Here is a 24,629-nt window from a genome sequence, read left to right as displayed (position 1 = left end):
ACCACTTTCATATGGAGGCAGTGGCAGAAGTTACTAGACATTAGGCAAAGTGAGAAAATATTTAATGTATAATGGGGTAAACCTTATCATTTAAACATATAGACTTCTTGAAACTCATCTCTTTGCCTGCATTGTATATATCGAAGTAGGTTTAATATGCAAGAAGCTTTGATAATTGATCTAATGGCAAAAATATATCGCAAAACACTACCGTAAAATAAATAAAAACAATAACAGGAAAAGTTCTACATCTCTCTTAAACGTTAAATCCATTTACAGTAGTAGTCCAGCGGTCCATGTTGCTGATCACCTGTTGCATCCACCTCATGATGCCTCATGTGGGGGGTTCTGCCGCATGTCTGGAGACGGGTCCTGAACCGGCTGCTCGCTCTTTTGCGGGCAGAGGTTAAGTCTCCAGCCGTTGTGTGGCGCAGGGGCGTCTCACGGGGTCACGGTGGGGTTGAGGTCCGGGGACGCAGGCCCAGACGGAGGCTACGCCTCGTGGCAGGCGTAGTCCGGTGAAGAGAGGGCGCCGTCCCCGGTGAACGGCGGTCTCACCGTCACGGATCTCAAGGGGGGGGGGGGAAGTGTGGCCCTTTTTTTTTTGTCTTTTTGAAGATGACGGGAGAGGATATTGCTCCCGCTGGACCTCAAGGTGGTCCTCGGTGTGAAGTCTCGCCTCACTGTAATGCTGGTCGGAGCTTAAAGGCAGCGTGTCGAGAAAAAACTCACCTTTTTCTACCAACATTTGGGCTTCTGGAGTGCCTACCAACCAACACACTGTGAAATAAGACAACCCAGGCCGGTTATTGTGGACTCACGCGATGTGATGCTCCTCCTCCTATGTCACTTGCAGGCACACTAGAATATAGCGTCTCTCCTCCCCCCCCCCCCATCTGAGTATCTCCACCCACAGCTTGAGAACTACCGTTGCGCCCTGTTTTTCTCCCAAGCCAATCTAAGCAGACTGGGCCTTTTTTGGGACGGGTGTTTAAACTGGAGCGGTTCAGAGTGAATACAGGTTTATTCAGTCGGACAGTATGAGAAGAAGAATGTGTGTTCTGACCATTAAAGCGTGTAAACATGTTCTAGTAGAAACCCCAAACACAAGTATGAACCTGAATATTAGCTTTTGTCCCCTTTTTAAGTCAAACTGTTTCTTTTCCATCAATATACTCATAAAGCTCTTTTTGCATCGTCACCAATAACAAATATCCTATTTTTAAAGAGACGTCTAACAAAAGAATGCAAAGTGTTGCCGCTTGGTTAAAGAAGATGACAATGATGGGTTTTTGAGTTAGAACCAGATGGCTTCAGTGTCTCCTCATGCACTCATGGAACCAGTAAGCACAGCGGTGTCTTCACTGAGGACCAGGTCTCAGTTTCCCCACCTGTGTGTTTTTTTTTTTTTTTTGTTTCACTATTGGTGGGAGACGTGCACGACTGACTTCAGATCAAAGTGCAACTTCACCATTCAACACATACTGTGGACAGGCTGAAACACTTCTCATTGAGTGTTTCAGCTGGTCGGTGATGGCAGGACGTGGTTCAGTTCATCGTTCACACAGACTGGATTAATGGATTAACAAACAGACAGAAGTGACTTAAAGTCACTCTTTTTGTGTTTTATCAGAAGAGCAGCATGTCTAGTCTGTACCTTCATGTAAATATGTATCAAGAAAACACAACTTGTTTGAGTGAATTGTCATAGTACCTTTTTATTTAAACAAAAAATATGCATTTTAGTGTTGAATCACATACTTTAGCAACATATAGCTTAAGGGAAGCTTTTCTCTGCATAACTACTCTTGCTTCTACGAATATATTTGGAAAAGGAAAATATGAAAACTAACAGAATTATCCAGACACAAAACAGAAGATCCTGAGACACAACCTGCTGTGTTACCGCTGAGCAGCTTCTACTTCTTCTATTCATACTTTTATGCCTTTTTTTTTTTTTTTTTTTTTTAAATAGCTACCAGAAAGATTCATCAAAGGTCCTCGTCCGGACCTGACCCGGTCATGGTCAGCACCTTAACTTCTAACACGAAGTATCTCTTCCTTTGTGGTCCAGAACATACTGTAGTACATCGTGTACTTGATAGACACAAGAAACAAGGGGGGGGGGCTACAGTACATTTCTTCACTGAGGCTCCAGAGGAGAGAATCCCTTCAACACTTCATCGTCGTTTATTCTGCAACATATTTTACATTCATGATGACTTAATAAGGATTTACTGCTTCAGAAATACGTCGGTAGCTTCATGTTTTAACATGTGTTCCTCTAAATCTGTTGTACATTGGGTTTAAAAAAAGATTTGAACAGATGGTTAAGACAAATCCACAGATAACCGACATTCAACTCGTTTTTGTGAAGTTTGCACCATAATCACCAATTTATCAGTTTTTAAAACTTGAGCAATTTAGTTGCGTCCCTCTCCCGTGCTGCTCGTCTTTCTACTTCATTGTTCCCAGGTTGTAGAAACCCACTAGTGCAACCAAACCTGCATAGGTGCATTCACATAACATAACATAACTATTTACATGAGTGTGATGGTGTGGTTGTATCGGACAGAAAACCATTAGACGAGGTCTCAAACTAATCGATGATGCTTTAATGCTTCGGTGTGACGTCCACCGGGAGAGCATCTGCTCACACACGAACACTAAAGATGTATGACCAAAACGCTGGAATATGACACTTTTACTCTTGCTTGGCGGCGACGCCGATCATCTCCTCCCGTGTGTTTGAGTCCTTTAACGAGGGCTCGGTTCAGACTCCGTCGGGTTCTGCTTGAGGGCCGTGTGACCACATGACGTAGCGGCAGACGAGGGAGAGGCATGTGATTTCTGTTGGCTGGTTTTAAGTGTTTACAGCAGCAACAAGTCGCTCTGGGACTGGGAGCCAGTGCGCGCGCGCACACACACACACACACACACACACACACACACACACACACACACACACACACACACACACACACACACACACACTAGTATGTGTCATGTTTAGTGTTGAGAGATGACAGATGCAGCCAATAAATATCAGCTTTTAGCCAAAATCTACTTTCATTTTCTCTTGGACCTCTTTTGCAGCTTTTTGTTTCCTCTTCTTTCTTTCTTTCTTTCTTTTTCTTTTAAACCCCTTTTACTGCTGTTCCTCCATCACACGCCCTCAAAGCTTTCATGTCCTCTGCATATTAACGACGGTCTAATCGTTATCAACGCCTCGACGGTTAATTGTGAAACACGAGCGCCCTCTACTGGCCAAACGAGTAATGTGCAAAACACTGCCGACGTTCACAACAAGTCACAGTTTCTGAGAGAGTGTGCCGTCGCCGTGTTTGTGAATGCTTGTTCCCAGCGTTCTCAATGCAAAGTATTAGTGTTGTCGTATATCTGTGTTGTATTTAGCACAGATCTATGATTAAATGCCTGTGGCACCTTATTTTAAGTATGATTTCTGGAGTTGTGTGTGTGTGTGTGTGTGTGTGCTCCTAGAGTAGAAAAAACCCACTCAACATATCACCTTCCAGTAGTACACATGGCTTGAATACACACAGTACATATCCTCCCTCAAAACCTCACGTGACTCAAAGCACCAGCCTCTCAGCCCGACACATTACACTGAGTGACATCTGAGTGAGACCCGGCGTCTTGTTTCTTATTCATCCTGACAGACGATTGTCCCCGAGGTGAACACGTCCCCTCTAAACCACGGAGCGTGTTTTGTATTTTTCGTCACTCACGATGTCATGAAAGGACTAATCGGAGCTTTCCCCTTTAAGAGTGAACGGGAAGCTGAGGCCCCTTGTCCTTCCCAGACGCCGGTCCTCCAGTGATGAACCGTCTCATGTGTCACATGAGAAAGATGGAGGAATCGACACAAAACAAAACAAAAGAATCTGTGTTGTTTATTTTTAAAGAGGGGGATTCCCACATTTTTCGTCTCCAGACACATTATTAAGTTCTTCACAGTGAGATGTAGTCTCATGTGAACCACTAGTGTGGACTGTAATGTAAAACAGAAGTTGTTAAAGGAAAGGTTAAACACTCTAACCCGGTCACGAGTCTGCATTTTTGCACTTCGGTTCCATCGTCCTGAAGTCATTTGATTTATTTTTTAATGTTTTGTTTTTGCCTGAAATATGGTCTGTTTTTAACACACGTTTTAAGAGATTTTAACGTTTTGTTCCTTGATATAAAATAGTAAATATCCCACTCATGAATATTTAAATAAAAGGCGGTGGCTAACAAGTAGCTCCTCCACCTTTTATCTTGAGGGGTGGTGGCGTGAAGTCATGTGACTGCGGTGGAGTTAAACACATTATGGCTCATAGTATTAACGCTTCATAAATATAAGTGGCGTTCACTTGTGAAGATTATCTTTCTGGAACAAACGTTTGTTTGCCACGGAGTTTATTTTCCGCAATAATCCAAAATCCAACAAGCTAGAAAATGCGGAGGGAACTGGTGTGACGCTAACGTTACATCTGAAGACAGACGTCAAACAACAGAACACACGAAACAAGAAACAAGCAAACGCATCTGACCCGTTAAGTGTCTTAATTATTTAAGGACAACGTAATTTTCTAACGTCGGTTCCCTCAATACATCACACACGACTGTGCTCTTACTGTCTTTCCAGCTGTGTTTTCATCACTGCAACACAACACAAGCACTGAAACATGAAACATGATGTAAGCTGTAGCTACACGCTCCAAGCTAACAGGGAAAAGCGTTCCCTCAGTCCGTCTACTCCTGGGTCCATTGAATCTAAAGTTTCAGTCATCGGTTATAAATCAGAGAGACGGTCAAAGTCACGATCTTCCTGCTCGGCGTCAGTCTATAGTTTTACGTTTGAGCAATAAAACAGCAAAAGCATAAATCGACCCCGTTTTGGAATGTTTTTTTTTCGGTACAGTTGTTGTTGTTGTTGTTGTCATCAGTTGCTCTAAAGATTTGCTTCACTAACGTTAGCCGTTACGTAGCGGTCTAAAAGAAGGGGCTAGCTGGTTAGCATGCTCCTTTCAGTAGATGTCTTTGCAGCACGACACAGATGTCTACATCCGGTACGCTGGGACTACAAGCACTCAAATGAAATAAGTGAAGTGTGACTTTGTGCAAAGGGAGGCTCCTTAAAGTGGATATTACAGATCGGTCTTTTTGATTTGTTGTTGTTAGTTTCTATTGACAAGCAGACTGATTTGCCATTTAGTTTTGCTGAACAATTCTGAGACGTGAGCAGTGATTCAGAGGTCTGAAACCAGGAGAAGGAACTTTCTGTTTCAACTGTCAGAGAACGGATGTTACTTCGTCTTCATCACCGGCGTCAGAGAAAAAAATGTCCGTAAGCCCGTAATCTCACAGCCTCGGAGTCATAGTGGTGACGAAGTTAAAATAAGAGTAACTTCCAGGAAAGACGAAAATATGTTGGATTCATTAAACATCTTGCATCTTCAAGGTGCTTCTGATGGGAACAGTTCAGAGTAGAGATGAGGGCTTTCATGCTGACTCATTTGAAGTGGCGACAGGGGAGACTGTTCTCACTACCATAAACACGAGATGGTCTGGGGACGATTTTAGTTGATCGTGATCTCATTACGGATACAACACTAATTAGTTTAACGCTGCCATTTACTCAACTTTTAGGCCATAATGTGATGCAATGGATGTGTACATCTGGCAACGCAAGAAAACAGCAGTAACATGTGAATATAGTTTCATAGGGAGGAGTCAATTGGAAGTGTAAAACAATATCTATTGAGCTTAGTAACCCGATAAATGTGACGCTGCTTCATTAATCATGAAGATCAGAGGTCGGACCGGATCCTCCGGAGTCAAGACGCTGCTGCTGCTGCTGCTGGAGTAAAGCCAGCAGGTGGTAGATGGAAACTACAAAGGCTCTTGTTGCTTCCTCTCTCACACACACACACACACACACACACACACACACACACACACACTTTTAGATTTTTAGTAACCCTACTCCACATTATCTCACTCTCCAGGTGTTGCGCTGTGTGACTGTTCGCTGCTCCTAAACAGTTCTGATGGATCGGATGCAGAAGGATGAATAAAGCATCGCTTTAGCTAATCTTAGCTCAGGGTATCTCACCCTGCAGTGTTCATCTCCTCCATGCTGGCTTTAAAGCAGCCGTCCACCTCCTGACCGTAAATCCTCAAACTCTTCATCGAGTAACTGATGAGGCTAATAATCCATTACACACAACTTCTGCAGGGCTCACTGTGGCTGCACGGCTGCAAGAGGTCAGCTGTAAATTCAGAGCTTCTTTACTTATTGTGCGGTCTAATGCTGTCCAGTAAAACCAGATCTAATTCTGTGTTCACTCACACTAGAAACACGACTAAATGAAAGATTTAGAAACCTTGAATATATCAAAATACATATTAGTATCTTCATGGTTAAATACGGTGGTATTCCCTTTTTAACTTGCATTATGAACAAATTATCTTTGTTTCTATCTTTAGTGGTAATTTTGGGTCAAACAACCAATATTATACTGTATTTACATTCATAGATATGTAGAGGAGAAAACTTGTGTAAGTCAAACTTGTCATCACCGCTTTCCTCTACTTGTATTTTGAGCTACGCACCCTAAACAGAGTTAGGAAAAAGCATTTCTCAGGTCTGGGTTGACACACAAACGGATCTCTTCATGTCGTTCTTGGCGGCCCCTGTGGACGAAGGCGGTAGTGTTTCTGAGCACCAGATTCCCATTCAGACGACCTCTTATTTTACTGCAGCAGGGGTCTTGACAGTCTGCTCCAGTCGGTCCTGGTTCTGGTTCTCTCCCGTGCCTCTCTTTCCCTCCAGCGGGGCCCAGCGGTACGTCCTGGGTCTCCAGCAGCGTGTGGCGTCTCTGGCGTTAGCTCCTCCCAGCTCAGCTCCTGGCCGGAGGAGGAGGAGGAGGAGGAGGAGGAGGAGGAGGAGGAGGAGGAGGAGGAGGAGGAGGAGGAGGAGGAGGAGGAGGAGGAGGAGACACTGCTGAAGCTCTCCTCCCCCTACCGGAGCTTTCGACCGCAGGTCTTCTGCCGTATTAATCAAAAGATGTGAAGTGCATTCAATTAATTAAATGCTCATCATTCATATCCTCCACAATGTCACTGAAAAAAGTCACATGAGGCCAACAATGTTTAGAGAGACGCTGCAGAGTCACTACAGATGTCACTACAGATGTGTTGCTCTCTGAGGTTTTAGATGCTAACCCTGAACCTCTTCTCTGAGTGATGGGCTGTCAGCTGTCTCCTGGAGCTTTCTTGGGGAAAACTTCTGGGCACTTGGAAGCATTTTAGCCATGTAAGGTCAAGCATGCGTTAATCAAATGAAAACCCATCAGCAGCTAATTCTATTCTTTATAGTAGGCAGGTTCAAAAGAAGCTTATTTAATCACATATGAAAGAGATGTAAAAGATGCTTCACCGGTTGATTTAAGAATAAATAAATTATTTATTTAAAACAGAATCTAAGTGTAGAGTAAGTTCTCATGAACTTCTCCTCCATGCTTAACTGTGGCTTGACTTGAGCTTTTGACTCCAAATAAAGAAACATAACTACACAAAAATGAATTTGATAAATTATGACGTGAAGCATATTAATAATTTTAATAGATTTGTCTTTTGTAAATCCAGTGTGTTAAATCTTCGATGCGTTCATTCAGTATAACAAATAATGAAGAAGTGTCAACGAATGGGGTTCATTGTTGTTACTGTGAAAACTAAATATAAGTATTTGTCATAGTCTTCATAAAGTTGTGCTTCCTGATTACAAGGACACAATATAATTATAGATGGAAATTCTGTAAATATCTTTAATGTGTTAAAGGCCAGAATAGTAGTAAAAGAACAGGAAGGCACAACAGTATTAATATTCATGTTAAAAAGTTGTGTCGACGTGTAAAAGTACATTAAAGACCGAGTATTACTGTGAGCTTAATGACAGTTTTACTGTTTTTGTTTAAGGAATCTTGAGAAGAAGAAGGACAGCTCCGTTTCCTTTGGTCATTGTAGTGAAAGAGTTATGATACAATAAATGAATAGGCTTTAGTTCATTCATCCGTGATTTATGTATTTATGTTTACAGATGGAAAATCAGCATTTTGTGTACATCTCTGCTGATCATAATTCCAAATACAGGGTCTGTTGACTCAACATTTCTGATATAGACAAACATATAAACTTTTTAAAGTTAGATTACATCCCTCTGTCACATTATGCACCTATTTACTATGCAAAACAATTCATTAAGATTCACTTTCTTCATATTTTTATATTGATATCCGATCTTTTCTTCCTGTAAATCATAATATGTGTTACATAAGGCAGTACCAACCAATAATATCATGATATCCATCCATCAACCTGTGTGCAGCGCTACAGTCTTAGATTTAACTCTGTTGTAACTGTTCGCCGCTCTTCAATTCAGGTTCTCTGGAGAATAAGTCACAATACAAAAGATTAAGATGTTCACTCAGAGTGTAACAGTAACACTTCCTCATGTAGTTATGTGGGAGTCCTGCACAGGGAAAATGAATCGCCGATTTCATTAATAAGTGTTTTAACTTTCAACTGATTTGCACATGTTGTGACATGTTGCTTTATGTCAGTTAGTAGATTCATATTCACAAAATGCCCTGCTGTTCTTTCTTCTTTCTAACAGCCATAAAGGACAGTAAACAGGAAGAGGCTGACAGTGATGCTGTTACTCCATCGAAACAACCTCCAGAGGAGACCTCGACAGAAGCAGCTCCCTCCGCCCAGCCTGCCTCTGAGCCAGCCCCCCCGCAGAGCCGCTCTCAAGGAAAGGAGCCCGTCAACCGGGGTGTGCCTGAGCAGCAATCAGATCCCTCCATACCACCCAAAGCAGCAAAATCTAGTCCGTCTCCAGCTGCTCCGTCCCCACCCGCCTCAGCTCCCAGGCATCACGAAACAGGCGCCCTCATGGTCACTAAGACCGCGTACGTCATCCCGAAGAAGCAGCCCGCGCCCCAGCCTTCGTCCAGCCACGCGTCGTCCTCGGCACCAGGCCAGAAGCCTTCCTCGGCCCCGGCGCCGCTGAACGAAACCAGAAATCTGCTGGTGCCGCCCGCGCCAAGCGCTCCCTCCTCCAGACCCTCTCAGCCCAATAACCAGATCAGACAGAGCATCCAGCGCTCCCTCTCCAGCATCCTGTCCAAAAGGTGAGAGCTGTTTTACAGGCTCGTATGAAAGTCTTTCTACTTTAAAAATGATACAATCTCTTGACGGATCTGATTTGTCAATTGAAAATGAGCACTATGAATAGTTAAAGTGATGGCGGCAGGAGCCAAAATAGTGAATTCTAATAGTTTTAATGAGTAACTGCACACTTAAACTTGTTTTTTAAGCGATAAACTAAAATATATGATCCTACTGTGATGAAACATATACAAAAAAAATGCATGTCACGGTTGAAAATGGCCAAAATCAAATTCAGTGCCCCATGCCATATTTCTATTTTCGAAGCTACCGTCGCTGTCATATTTGTCATACGGAAGTGGGCGTGGTTTCCTGACATGACACGATAGACTCCAGGAATAATTTATTTTGCACGAATGCAACAATTAAAGTGTCAAAATTGCATCTCGATTTGTTAGAGCAGTGATGCAACGACAAATTCATCGACTAACTGCCTTTTTTTTTTGTTTGTCAAGGTTGTCTGACTGTGACGATTTGGAGATGTCTGAGAGTGAAATCGCGAAGCTTGTCGCCAGCATCGAGATGGAGATGTTCGACATCTTTCGCAACACAGACAGCAAATACATGAACAAGTACAGAACTATAATGTTCAACCTGAAAGACCCAAGAAACAAGGTATGTTTGAAGTTGTCCTGCGGACCTCCTTACGTTTAATTGAAATACTTCTCGCAACAATGCAGAAATTGTACACGTTCTTTTAGGTAAGCTCGTAGTTAATTACGTTTTAAGCAAACTGACAGTCCAGCTTTGCGTTCTCTCTAGGGTTTGTTGTGTCGGGTTGTACGTGGAGAGATCAGTCCCTTCAGACTGGCTAGGATGAGCCAGAAGGATATGCAGGCCACCAAAGCATCAGAGCCAAGTGCAAAAGAATCAACGGAGGTAAAGTGTAATAGACGTAAAATACAACGACCAAGACTAAATCAGATCTTATGCTTGAACTTGAAGGTTGAAGCAGTGTTTGTTCTAGAGGTGATTATATTTTTCCATGGTGTATCTAGGTTAAGGATGCTGCTACTAAATCCACAAGTTTGCTGCAGAAGCCTGAAGCGGTGAAGGTTGATTTGCCCAGTTTGAATCCTGCTAGACCCAATAGAAGCACGGTGGGTACTTGACTCATTTTGCATTCAATTGGTGTAATATAAAAATGTAGTATGATCATTATTTTCTCCCTCCTGCTTCACATAAAGATTTGCCATGAAAGGCCATGGATGTTATGATACCGTTGTGGGTTAATTATGTGTGTGTGTATGTGTGTGTGTGTGTGTGTGTGTGTGTGTATAGGTTGCTTTCCAGGAACAAAAGAAAAGTCTTCCTGCTCCTGCGCTCAAGACCAGAACAAGCCAGCCAAGCGCTATACCAGACATCCTCACCTGTATGCTGAAGGACACAACATCAGAGCACAAAGCTCACCTCTTTGACCTGAAATGCAAGATATGCACAGGTGATTTAAAAAAAGATGTTTTACAATAGCTGTGCAGTAGACATTATTATCCAGTTGCCAACTATTGTCACCCCTAGTCTTTTTTTTTAATAGATTCTTATTTCTTCCCAAAGGCCAAATGCTAGTCGGGGAGGAAGAGGAACCCACAAAGAAAAAACCTAAGCTTTCTGAAACCAGAGACAAACATGAACCCCCTTGGAGAAAGACTGCAGGAGATGACTCCCCTCTGCGGGCGCCACCTGACTCACCTGACATGGATTCGCCAACATCGTCCCTAATTGACCCTTCATCCCGCCTCATCATTGACGCTCCACCATTAACTATTGTAGAATCCCCTGCTTCCCCAATAATGGACTCTCCAGCCTCCCCTACTTTAGACTCTCCTGCTTCGCCTGTCATGGAGTCCCCCGCATCACCAACTCAAGACACTCCTAAAACTACGATACGAAAGAGAGCATACACACCCGTTGTGATCCCTGCTGTCTCCACAGTAACTATCACAAGGCGTGACCCCCGCACTGCAGCGAGCAGGTTCTCTGCTTTGTCTAGTGGCACGCCTGTTCCCAGTAACGCAACCCGCAACCAATCAGTCCCTTATGCCCCTCTTAAAGAGACTATCTCTGCATCTCCCTCAGCACCAGCCCCCGCTCCGCGACCAACGAAACCATTACCTAAATCTATCTTAACGAAGCCGTCTTCCTCTGTGGATCCCAGACTCTATGGCACATCCTCAAGGTACACGTAGAACTATAGAATAGAATAACAATGTCATTCTGTTTTAGGTGGTATACATTTGTGCATAATGCGTGGATATGATTGTCATTGTGCTGTTGTGTTTTGTGTCTCAGGACCGTGATCTCTGAATCCCCAGCTGAGGGTGAGACTTCTCAGTTCTTGGCCAAGCAAGACATCGTGTGGAAAGGCTTCCTAAACATGCTGTCTGTGGCCAAGTTTGTCACCAAAGGATATCTGATTTCAGGACCTGCTGAAAACCTCAAAATGGTATAGTAGCGCACAATAATAACTTTTATTGTATCAAAAACATCTGTCCGTGAATTGACTAAGATATGAAAATGTTCTTTCTCTTGTGTGTAGGATCTACCTGATACCATACAAATTGGAGGACGAATCCTGCCTCAAACGGTGTGGGACTATGTTGCAAAACTAAAGAGCTCTCTTACAAAGGCAAGCAGTAGATTTAGTATTTCTTTATGCGTCTTGTACAATAATGTTGGACATCTAATCAATATTTTATTTGTTTTTTTGCTTATTAGGAGCTATGTGTGATCCGTTTTCACCCTGCAACAGAGGAGGAAGAGGTGGCCTATGTCTCCCTGTTTTCCTATTTCAGCAGCCGAGGACGTTACGGTGTGGTCGCCAATGGCAGCCGTTCCATCAAGGATGTATACCTTGTCCCACTCAGTGCAAAGGAATCAATCCCATCCATGCTACAACCTTTTGACGGACCAGGTGTGCTAATGATTTGACTACCGCGTATAGTCTTTTATGATAGATGTATGCATTATTGGGCCTGGGCGAGTATCTATGTCAACACCACCAAGGCCTAAGAATAACCACTGCAAATTCTCACCAAATAATTTTTTCTGTAATTATTCATAAATCAATTAGTGGTCCCAACCCATATGTTTTGTGTATCTAAATTATTATCTAACCTTTCTGACAATACTTGCCAGTCAAGCATTTAGAAAAAAGCGAATTGTCATTAGACTTGTTGTAATTATTTATTTATTAATTTATTTCTTTATGTCTTTATTTCACAGGGCTTGAAAAAAACAGGCCCAATCTTCTCCTGGGTCTGGCAGTCATCCAGAAGGCGAAACGTCCAGGAAGCTTGCCTCAGGAAATTGAAGACAAGAGACCAAAAGTTCATATGTCCAAAGACCCTATGTGGATTCCAAAACCCCCAGTCCTCTATGGTTCTGACAAATTGGAAATATTCCAACCATACGATCCAGAGACTCCAGCTAGCACCACACCTCCTGGCACACCACCTTGCCCTGGGTCACCATCAGACTCTTCCTCTTCTGGCTCAGTGACCATGCCACCTTGTTTGACTTCCACTAGAACACACCCTCCTGTTTCTACCTCAGCTGCTGTTGCTGCCACTCAGTCCACCATCTCTGACAAGAATCCCTCAACAACATCCAGTAATAAGACACCGTTGCAGACTATCTTAAAGAGTTTGTTTGGCGATAATGACTCTGTGGTCTCTTCTGACAGAAGTTCTACAACAAAAACAGTTAGTGTTAAGAAGGTCCCAGTGTTTTCTCAGGTGTCTGGATCAATGGTGGATCCAATTGTCCAACAGTATGGACAGAAATCCAAAGTAAAAAAAATAGAAGAAGAAGAACAAAATGAATTTGACCGACCATATGACCCGGAAGAGGAGTATGATCCAGCAATGGGATATGGACAGGTTGCCCCTAAGAGCATAGTAGCAATTAAGGCAGATGGCCCTGCAATATCAGGCTTTGTAGATGATGGTGTGGCCTATGATCCAGAGGACGAGACCATCTTTGCAGATATTCAAAGTGATGTTGTAACAAAGCCACCTGTTCCAACTCAAACGTCAGATTCTCCATCATGCCCAACCACAATTTCTACCCAGATTGTAACACCAACTCCAGCACAAACCTCCACCCCAGCTGAAGTAGTTCAGAATATTCCTACAGGCACTGTGGTTGTCTCAGCTGCAACACTAACTGAACAACAGCGGATGCTTGAGGATCTGAATAAGCAGATTGAAGAGCAAAAACGTCAGTTGAAGGAGCAGGAAGAAGCACTACGTCAACAGAGAGAAGCTGTGGGTATGTTCATGGCTCACTTTTCTGTTTCTGATTCTCTGATGTCTCCCCCACAAAAATCTTTGCCTCTCAGTCAACTGTCAGGATCAACAGACAACACCAGCAACCTTACAGAGACTGTGGACAGTTCAAATGTGGATTCACAAACTGTTAAGCTAGAAGACTCAACTGCCATCCCTAATTTAGAAAATGATACAGATACTGTTGCAGAGCAAGATGAAACACAGGACAATGTTAAGGAAAATGACAATTATTTCTCTGCTGGAGAGATTGAAGATTCTGATGTAGCTTATGATCCTGAGGACGAAACACTTTTTAATGAAATGCAAGATGATGTATTTCAAGGAGGCAGTTCAAAGGCTTGTGATTCATCTTTGTCTAGATCAGGACATAGTTCCGGCCGCAAGGGCACTCTTAATTCATACCACAGCAGAAAGCGAAGGCTATCACCAAAGAAGCGAAGTCATCGTGAAAGAGACCGCCATAGAAGTCCTTCAAGGAGATCACAGCAGCGTTCTCCTTCACATTCCCGGAGACGTAGGGAAAGGGATAGACACAGAAGAACTGAAAGGGAAAGGTCAAGGCATAGAGCTAGAGAGCAGTCTGAACGCCAGGGTCGGCATCGTAAAGAGCATACTACACGCCGACATTCTCATGGCCGTAGAAGATCCCCATCATCTTCTAGAAAACAAGATTCAGGGTCTCTTTCACCAAAGCAGAGCAGAGGACCTTCCCCACAAGTCCTTGAGGAATCCACTGCTTTAAATGTTCTATGTAATGCTCCAGACTCTTCAGACTCTGTTGTTGGACAACTTGCAGAGAGTAACAAATCATCATTTACCTCGGTTACTATTAAAAATGACCCTGATGGGCATAAAAGTAATCTTGTCGAGAGCGCTGTTAAAGGCTTTTCTCCTTGTTCACATGAACTTCGTCACAATGTGAAGCTTGAAACTTCAGAACCACCACAATCCCAGGAGCCTCAAAAAACGTCAGTCAGTGGCCATGATGACACAGGTAGTGGTTCTTCTACACACGTTGATAAACCCTCTCAACAGGAGACTCTGTTTATGAACAAAATCGACAGTGCAGTCCCTTTAAGAGAAATTGATCCACCCATTCGAGATTCTCCTCATAGCCCTGATCCAGAGCCCCAATTTGTGAAACCTAGCAGCATAGAAAATAGTAACTCTGTAAAAATTGAGGAAATCAGAGATCCTTTGATGAATATCAGCGTCGCAACGCAACATGTTAAAGTTGAAAATAATTATCTGCCTGATGGAGGTCAAACAACAATGTCCAATATGCTGTGGCCTTCTGTTGGAGGTCCAACATCAAATGTTAGAGATATTGGTTTGAGAGCCCTAAATCTTAAGGGCCCAGGTGTCAGAGATGAGGATATGATGGAGGCAGACAAACAGATAAAAGGGGAAATTCCAGGTTTAAAGCATCAAGATGTTCTGTGTCAAGGGGGAGGACTTTCAAATCAAGTTACAGGCACAGATGTTCAGGGCTCAGGAACTGAAATAGACCCTATACGAAAGCATCCAGGACCTGATAAGAGTGGTCCAGGTATTAGGAATGCAGGATTAGATGTGAAAGAACTTGGACATAGGGGTCCACAGATAGATTGTAGAGAAACAGGAATTGAATTCCCAGGACCTAATATGAGACATCCAGGCATGCAAGGAATAAGTCCCAACATTTGGGGACCTGGATCACACACACAAGACCTATCTAGTATGCAAGGTGTGAACCCAGAAGTAACAGGCCCAGGCCCTGATATGAGACACAGCGATACAGAAATGAGAGGACAAATTCTTTTAACAGCTGTCACACAGTCTCCAGATATTAGAGGAAGAGGTGGTGGCCAAAAAGATAGGGGTGAAAGTCCACATACTGGAGGTATGAGATCTGCTATGAGGGCTGGTGGTGTAAGAGATCCAAGTCCAGATATAAGGAGACCAGGTCCATCTTGTAGGGGTTCAGGAAGAGTTCAAAGGCAAAGTAGGCATGATGGCAGTCCAGTTTTAGAGGAAAGGGGCCCTTCGAAAAGGTATTTTCAGACTCATGGAAGAGATGCAGTCTTGAGCAGGACGGGTGGTGTTCGAGAGAGGAGTTTAGATTCAAATGCAACTACAGGTTCAGAGGGTAGAGTTCTAAGAGCAATGACGGATGAAAGGTGGGGCCTACAAAGAGGGCAAGATGTACCCATGAGAGAACCAGGGCCAAACATAAAATATGAAAGTGGTGGACAAGATAGTGGCGGACCTAGAGAACAATTCAAGGAGCCGCGGCCTGATATTAGGGCTGAAAGGAGTGTGCATGGCACTGACCGGAGAGAATCAGAAACTATGCATGACTTAAGAAGGCCAGAAAGCAGTTATATGCCGCCTGGTCAAGATATGGGTAGTGTCGGTAGCTCAGATACAAGGGGTGGTGGCTTTCCAAACATTCCAAATCCAGATTGGAGAGGTTCAGGACCAGGTATTGTTGGTCCTGATATGAGGGGCCAGAGGAGTCAAAATATAAACCTGGGTCCACATATGAGGGGTCCAGATTGGAGTGGCCCAGGATCAGACACAAGAGATGATTGGAGAGGTCCAGTCAGAGGAGGGCCATTTGAAGATGAACTGAGAATTCATCAGCCTGATAGAAGAGATGCTGGAGACCTAGACTTTAGAGAACCAGAGTCTGAAATGAGTGGTCCAAACATTGAGGACCTCAGACATGACAGGAGAACAGGAGGTGCAGATTTCATGGGACAAGAGCCTGAAAGGAGAGGTCCAATTAGGGGCAATTTAGGACCTGGTATGCAAGGACCAGGGGGTCCAGATGTTTTGGGACCAGGACTTGAAAGGAGAGGGCTAGCTATGGAGGGTCCGGGGCCTAACATTAGAGGACCTGGGGGTCCACATTTCAGAGGACCTGAGAGAAAAGGTCCAGCTATGGAGGGTCAAGGACCTGACATGAGAGTACTGGCAGGTCCAGATTTCAATAGATCATGGCCTGAAAGGAGAGGACCTGATATTGCTGGTCCAGGGCCTGAAAGGAGAGGTCCAGCTTTGGAGGGTCCCGGGCCTGGTCCAGATTTCAGTGAAGTGGGACCTGAAACAGGATGTTTATCTATGGAGGGTCCTGGTCCTGACATGAGTGCACCTGGAGTTCCAGATTTCAGGGGACTGGGCCCTGAAAGGAGAGGTAATAATATGGAGGGCATTGGGCCTGACGGGAGAGGACCTGGAGGTCCAGATTTCAGGGGACCAGGGCCTGAAAGCAGAGGCATCTCCATGGAGGGTCCTAGGCCTGACAGGAGAGTACCTGAAGGTCCAGACTTCAGGGGACCAGGGGCTGAAAGTGGAGGCTTTTCTATGCAGGGTCCTGGGCCTGAGAGGAGAGGACCTGGAGGTCCAGATTTCAGGGGTCCAGGGCCTGAAAGCAGGGGCTTATATATGGAGGGTCCTGGGCCTGACAGGAGAGGACCTGGAGGTCCAGATTTCAGAGGACCAGGACCTGAAAGAAGAAGTCCAGCTATGGAGGGTCCATGGCCTGTCAGAAGACGACCTGGAAGTCAAGATTTAAGGGGACCAGGGCCTGAGAAGAGAGGTAGGGCTATGGAGGGTCCTGGGCCTGACAGGAGAGGATCCGGAGGTCCAGATTTCAGGGGACCAGGACCTGAAAGAAGAGGCTTATCAATGGAGGGTTCTGGGCCTAACAGGAGAGGACCTGGCGGTCCAGATTTCAGAGGACCAGGACCTGAAAGAAGAAGTCCAGCTATGGAGGGTCCTGGGCCTGAAAGGAGAGGACCTGGAGTTCCAGATTTCAGGGGACCACAGCCTGAGAGGAGAGGTCCAGCTATGGAGGGTCCAGGGCCCGACGGGAGAGGTCCTGGAGGTCCAGATTTCAGGGAACCAGGGACTGAGAGGAGAGGTCCTGGAGGTCCAGATTTCAGAGGACCAGGACCTGAAAGAAGAAGTCCAGCTATGGAGGGTCCTGGGCCTGAAAGGAGAGGACCTGGAGTTCCAGATTTCAGGGGACCAGAGCTTGAAAGGAGAGGTCCAGCTATGGCTTCAGGACCTAACAGGAGAGGACCTATAGGTCCAGATTTCAGAGGATCGCAGCCCGAGAGGAGAAGTTTATCTATGGAGCGTACGGGGCCTGATAGTAGAGAATCTGGGTGTCCAGATTTCAGAGGACCAGGACTTGAAAGGAGAGGTCCAGCTATGGAGGCCCCAGGACCTAACAGAAGAGGACCAGGAGGTCCAGATTTCAGTGGACCAGGACCTGATAGAGAACGTCCTGCTATGGGTGGTCTCTGGCCTACCAGGGGAGAATCAGAAGTTCCAAATGTTAGTGGGCCAGGACATGAAAGGAGGGGTCCCTCTATGGACAGTCAAGAACCAGACAGGAGAGGACCAGGAGATCCTGGTTTCCAGGGACCAGGGCCTGACAGAAGAGATCTAGCTATGGATGGAATAGGTCCTGACAGAAGAGGACCGGGAGGTCCCGAATTTAGAGGGCATGGGTATGAAAGTAGAGGTCCCTCTATGAAGGGTCAGGGACCTGACAGGAGAGGTCTAGGCGATCAAAACACTGATATACATGGTGCTGACAGGAGGAGACCATATGCGAGAGGTCCAGGGACTGAGATTACTGGAATGGGGCCTGAAAGAACTGGTCCAGGCATAGAAGGTCCAGGGCCTGATTGTAGAGGACAGAGAGGACCACACATCAGGGGTCCAGGGCCAGAAAGTGGACAGCAAAATATTGAGGGCCCAGGGCCTGACAGGAGAGGTCCAGTTATCAGGGGACCAAGGCCGGAAGGACCTGGTTCCAGTATGGAGGGTCCAGGGCCCAACAGGAGAGTGCCAGGAGGTCCAGACATGAGGAGACCAGGGCTTCAGTATTCAGATCCAAACAGAGAGGGCCCGGGAGCTGACAGGAGAGGTCCAGAAGGCCCACATTTTAGAGGGCCTGAGCCAGGAAGAAGACCTCCAAATGTGGAGGGCCCAGAGTCTGATTGGCGAGGTCCACACATCAGGGGGATGAGGCCTGAAAGAACTGTTATGGATGCTCCAGGGCCTGATGGGAAACATCCAAGAGGTCCAGATTTTAGAGGACTAGGTTGTGAAAGTAGATGTCCAGACATTGAGAGCCCTGGGCCTGGCAGACAAGAACCTGTAGGCTCAGGCTTCAGGGAGCCTGAGCCTGAAAGAAGAGGTCCGGACATGGAGGGCCTCGGACCAGAATGCAGAAGATCTGGTGGTCCAGACTTTAGAGGCCCACGCATCAGACAGAAAAGTCCAAACTCAGAAGGTCTAAGGCAAAGAAGAGATGACTGGGGAGGGCCTGACTTTAGCGGGTCAGAACCTATCCAAGAGAGCCAAGATATTGCTGGCCAAGGAGCTGATAGAAGAGGACGAAACTTGAGGGGTTCAAGGCCTATAAGGAGAGGCATTAGAGGACCACGGCCAAATATAAGCAGTCTAAATCGGGGAGATCGATGGAAAGGGCCAGACTTTAGGGGCTCTGCACTTGATACAGAGGAACAATGGTCCGATGGAAGAGGGCCCAATATGGAGTCTGTAGGAAATGAAAGAGAATGCCCAGGAGATGATTGGAAAACATATGGCAACAGAGGTCCAGGCCCCATCCAGGAAGGTCCCGGTGAGCAGGTTCAAGAACATAGTAGTCAAAGTTCTTGTGGGGAATGGAGAGGCCCTGAAAGTAGGGGGCCAAGGTTCATACAGGAAAGACAAAATATGCAATTTCCAGGGCCTTTGAGAGGTCCAGGAGATGACTGGAGTGGTCCTGTTTGCAGGGGCCCAGGGCCTGTCCAGGGTGACCAAGATATAGTTTGCCCAGGGCCTGGTAGGGGAGGACCTGGAAATGGATGGAGGGAGCCAGAAAGAAGGGGTGCTGGACCAAATAGAAGGGGGCGTGGACCATTTTTCAGTGGGGAAAGAGTTCCAGACCATCGAGGTCAAGGCTGTGATAGAAGAGGTCCAAATATGGGAGAACCAGGATCAGATATGAGAGTAGGGGATATTGAGAATGACTGGATGCAGCCAGATTTCAGGGGTAATATGAGAAGGCCAGACATGGAAGGACATGGGGCTCCAGACTTGATGAAATCATGCTCAAACAGGAGAGATTTTGAAATGGAAGGTCTCGATAGAAGAGGCCCCAGAGGTCCAGATTCAAGACGTTCAGGGCCTGCAAACAGAATTTCAAACATTGACAGTCCAGGGACTGATGAAAGGTTTTCAGATTGTGGGGGATCTGAAATGCAAGGTGTAGACGTGGAAATCCCTAGAACAGGTAGACAACGATTTGAGCATGATTTTAGGAGGGGAAAAAGACATCCAGATATGAGAAGGTTAGGGCCTGGTAAAACAGATATTAGGGGAGAACCGGTAAGTTCAGATACAAGACATGGGCTTGGGAGGTGGGATACAAACACTGAGGGTCCTCGGTCTGATAGAAGATTTCCAGATATGGGCCCAGGGTTAGAATTTGAGCCAGCCATGAAGGATGACATTCAAGGGTCAAATATAAGGGGCCCAGGATGTGATAGCAGAGGGCCAGAAATGACAGCATCACCTCATTTCAATAGTCCTCATCTAGTTGACAGATCCCAAGGCCCTAGGGATCCACATTCTGCAACATACAATGGACCCCTAGGTCCAACTCAGCATGCAGTAAAGCCCCAGAGACACAGAGCTGCCTTGCTTCCCACTCCAACAGAAGGTATCATACGCTATCCGAATCATATGATCAACAATCCTGATGTCCTTAGCCCAAAACGGAAAAAAATAGGTCACCCAACAGACAGGACGTGGAGTAAAGGTAGACCAGTGAGTCGAGAACGAGAGTCGATCAGAGGTCAAAGACAGGAGCAGGAGAAAAGTCCTGCTGGTAAAATAAGCACAGCTGAAGATGAAAACAAAGGGGATGGAAAACAAAAAAAGGAAGTGGTCAATGAAACTGGTAAACAAGATAAATGTGTAGAAATGAAAACCAATGAGAGTATGGACAGTGATGGAAATAAAAGCAATGTCCAGTCAAGTTAGACACAGGCTAAAATTATGACGCATAGACCCCTCAGGACAGTAAGGCTGTCGAAACTAGACTTTCAAAAAGTGTCTTAGTATCATCACATTGAATAGAGATACTACAGCATAACACACACTGAATGTATTTGTTCTTAAGGAAAGCGTTTGTCCTTGTCTTATTGACACTTCAAAAAGACCTACAGGCAAAGCCAGGCGGAAGATCAGACATTGTAGCTTGATATGAAAATGCTCTGAGGTATTTGAGTTTATGTTTTAGTTTGTCTAGCAGTCAAAGATTCATTTTTGTTTTTTTTTGGTTTTTATTGGATTATGACTAAATGCTAAACTAAAATCAATCACTTCAACTCGATGTGCATTTCTAATTGGAAATGGTAAGACATGTTTTGTACAGAGAATGTACAGTTTTGTTTTGTTTCTTTGATATTTAACATAGCCATAGTGTCAGTACAGTAGCCTTGATCTGGCTTTTATGTTATTCTGCTGATAAAAAATGGCTTGTTTCATTGTTATTTTAGAATGTAAGAGCTCAATAAATTCATATACCTTTTTTAAAATTTGTATTAAGTCTGATTTCTGGAAAGAGACATTGCTGTTGAGTTCAAATGTAATTTTTGGGGGCTTTAGCAAGCCATATACTCCCAATATATGCGAGAAAAGGCAGACATCTCTATGGCCCATACTTTCAAAACCAAGCAACTCATACCAAAACAATCTGGACTGATAAATAGCACTACAGAAGAGGAACACTGTATTTTTGATTTGGGGTGAACTGTTCCTTTAGGTAAAGGTACAACAAGGAAAACTGTTCCAAGTATAATGTACTCATAGTAGAAGTAAACATGCAGAAAAAAAGTCCATGTCACTTTCAACACATTCATGTGGAGGTATATTTTATTTATTTAAGCTATTTATGAATTTTAGCTACTATATTTGATAGGTTATATATCACAATGCAAAATACTTTATCAGATAATCATATATTTAAGTGTTAATCTGCAATTAAATATATTATATGTAATAATTTAGTTAAATTTGTACAATGACTTCATATTTGCCTGGAATGTAGTGAGGTAGAAATACAAAGTAGCATGAAATATGTACTGTATACTCAAGTACAAGTACAGTAATTTAGTAAACATTCTACCATTGAATATAGCGAATGGTCAGTATTGTAAGACACAAAAACAAGCACATTTACTGTCATGGAGAAACTCCGGTCTCTCTTTAACTTGCCTTATTGACCCACTTGTGCTCTGGAAAGAGTCATGGTGTTCTCACAATAACATGGGGATGACCTAATTCACACACAAACACTACCTTGTAATCTGTTGTCGGGTTTCTTAAGGGCTCATGATGAGACAAGCAGGTGGAGATAGACAATGGGTGAGCAAAAGAGAGGGAAGGGAGAAGAGAAAGTCAAAAAATAAATCATGCTCATAGAGGACTGAATCTGCCTGAGGCAGTATTGTGTCTTATCTCCCACAGCCACCTGCAAAGCTCATGGTCGACCAGAAGAGGGCGACATCATTCTTCAGTCCCTCATCAGGCAACACAGCATCCACCAAGGAGTTGATATTGATCTTTTATTTTTTGATTTCAGCCTACTTTGAACTCTAACATTGTACACAATTAATGATAATTTCCAGTTTCCTATGTATACATACTGTCTGATTTAACACATGTTGGTTGGTGGTTAATGTTGTCTCTTTGTGCTCTATGACTCTTTTATTGTAATGACAATTACATAGTGTCATGATTGGGATCAGGTGTAGCCCAAGTTACTACAAAGTATTTTGTAAAAGAGCACTTTTGGCAGATTGTTTTTGCTCCTGTAAAATGACAAAATGAACAAACAAAATCACCCTTTAATAGTAGTTTTCTAGTCCAGGAGACCTACTATTAGAACAAATAAGATAATCCTTTATTAGTCCCGCAGTGGGGACATTTACAGGATTACAGCAGTATAGTGCAAACAAGAGACATAGTAAAAAAACAAGATCAAAACAAGTATTATAAATAAGTAAATAAGTAATACAACAGTAAAGAATATTAAATAAATAAAAAAGTAAAAAATCCACAATAACTAAAATGTTATATATACAGACAGAATAATTGTTATAATTGTTGTGCTGTAATATTATATATACAGACAGAATAATTGTAGTATTGCACAGTGTATTATATTTATTTATATATATTATTAAAATTTAGAAGCTTCTGCCAGTTGTTGGGATATTTGCAAAGACAGTTTGATGTATAGTAATCATTTTTACAGTACAGGAACTAAGTATTATACTTAATTATACTTCACATTAGCATAATCATGGACCTGGAAATCGTGAAACTTGTCAACCCACTGAGTTGACAGTGACTCAGTGTAACGAGTAACGACGTCCGGTGGTTGGACGTCAGTTGTCTTCTTCTATGGTCATCACCGGCGGCCATCACAGTAAGTTTAACACACAAAAGAATAAGACCCGTAGAGAAAGATGAATAACAGCTGCATCTTATTTAGAGTCCAACTAGTATATATTGAACATACATATTAATTTAAAATGTTTAATATTTACTATTTAACGTTAGCGTAGGTTACGCCAACGTCTTTTCAAATTCACTAGCTTAAAAGTTCCTCTTTTGCTAACGTTAAGTCACGAGCTAACGTTAGCTTTGGTTATTAGCCGCGGGCTAACTGACGTCTTGGAGTTGGGGGATGATGTAAGTTGTTTCGGCTAATTTGAACAACACTTTTGTACATTTTTTAATCATGTTAATAATAATATAATGTTTTCTAGTTAATTAACACGGAGCTGAAGCTACATAGCTTGTTCTGGTGTCAGTGTACAAAGAGCAATATATACATATATACTGTAATATATACATATACATATATACATGTTGTTTTCCTTGATCTCCAGCCCATTTCTAGAGTGAAGGATGGTAATATATACATATATATACATATATACTGTAATATATACATGTTGTTTTCCTTGATATGCAGCCCATTTCTAGAGTGAAGGATGGTAATATATACATATATACTGTAATATATATATATATACATGTTGTTTTCCTTGATCTGCAGCCCATCTCTAGAGTGAAGCATGTCATCGTTCCCCTCAGCGTGTACAACCCTCCATGCATCCCCTTCATCCAGAGAACACCCCTGTGACCGACCATATGACCCGGAAGAGGAGTATGATCCAGCAATGGGATATGGACAGGTTGCCCCTAAGAGCATAGTAGCAATTAAGGCAGATGGCCCTGCAATATCAGGCTTTGTAGATGATGGTGTGGCCTATGATCCAGAGGACGAGACCATCTTTGCAGATATTCAAAGTGATGTTGTAACAAAGCCACCTGTTCCAACTCAAACGTCAGATTCTCCATCATGCCCAACCACAATTTCTACCCAGATTGTAACACCAACTCCAGCACAAACCTCCACCCCAGCTGAAGTAGTTCAGAATATTCCTACAGGCACTGTGGTTGTCTCAGCTGCAACACTAACTGAACAACAGCGGATGCTTGAGGATCTGAATAAGCAGATTGAAGAGCAAAAACGTCAGTTGAAGGAGCAGGAAGAAGCACTACGTCAACAGAGAGAAGCTGTGGGTATGTTCATGGCTCACTTTTCTGTTTCTGATTCTCTGATGTCTCCCCCACAAAAATCTTTGCCTCTCAGTCAACTGTCAGGATCAACAGACAACACCAGCAACCTTACAGAGACTGTGGACAGTTCAAATGTGGATTCACAAACTGTTAAGCTAGAAGACTCAACTGCCATCCCTAATTTAGAAAATGATACAGATACTGTTGCAGAGCAAGATGAAACACAGGACAATGTTAAGGAAAATGACAATTATTTCTCTGCTGGAGAGATTGAAGATTCTGATGTAGCTTATGATCCTGAGGACGAAACACTTTTTAATGAAATGCAAGATGATGTATTTCAAGGAGGCAGTTCAAAGGCTTGTGATTCATCTTTGTCTAGATCAGGACATAGTTCCGGCCGCAAGGGCACTCTTAATTCATACCACAGCAGAAAGC

General features: G+C 43.8%; 1 protein-coding gene across 1 annotated transcript in view; it reads left to right on the top strand.

Moving 5' to 3' along the window:
- LOC137886917 (uncharacterized) overlaps positions 1 to 21,127 on the top strand; it is a 28,739-nt gene extending 7,612 nt beyond the window's left edge. Inside the window, exons 7-16 of the mRNA XM_068729612.1 lie at positions 8,681 to 9,200; positions 9,693 to 9,852; positions 10,000 to 10,116; positions 10,236 to 10,337; positions 10,519 to 10,678; positions 10,792 to 11,413; positions 11,527 to 11,680; positions 11,774 to 11,863; positions 11,953 to 12,148; positions 12,460 to 21,127. Coding sequence (XP_068585713.1) covers positions 8,681 to 9,200; positions 9,693 to 9,852; positions 10,000 to 10,116; positions 10,236 to 10,337; positions 10,519 to 10,678; positions 10,792 to 11,413; positions 11,527 to 11,680; positions 11,774 to 11,863; positions 11,953 to 12,148; positions 12,460 to 20,576 — 10,238 coding nt within the window. The 3' untranslated portion in view covers positions 20,577 to 21,127. The remainder of the gene's footprint in view (positions 1 to 8,680; positions 9,201 to 9,692; positions 9,853 to 9,999; positions 10,117 to 10,235; positions 10,338 to 10,518; positions 10,679 to 10,791; positions 11,414 to 11,526; positions 11,681 to 11,773; positions 11,864 to 11,952; positions 12,149 to 12,459) is intronic.
- The last annotated feature ends 3,502 nt before the right edge of the window (positions 21,128 to 24,629 follow it).

The sequence above is a fragment of the Cebidichthys violaceus genome, unplaced genomic scaffold (assembly GCF_023349555.1).
Source record: "Cebidichthys violaceus isolate CVI_PGR_0920_01 unplaced genomic scaffold, fCebVio1.0.p SCAF_47, whole genome shotgun sequence".
NCBI lineage: Eukaryota > Metazoa > Chordata > Actinopteri > Perciformes > Stichaeidae > Cebidichthys > Cebidichthys violaceus.
This window is presented reverse-complemented; position numbering and strand designations above follow the sequence as displayed.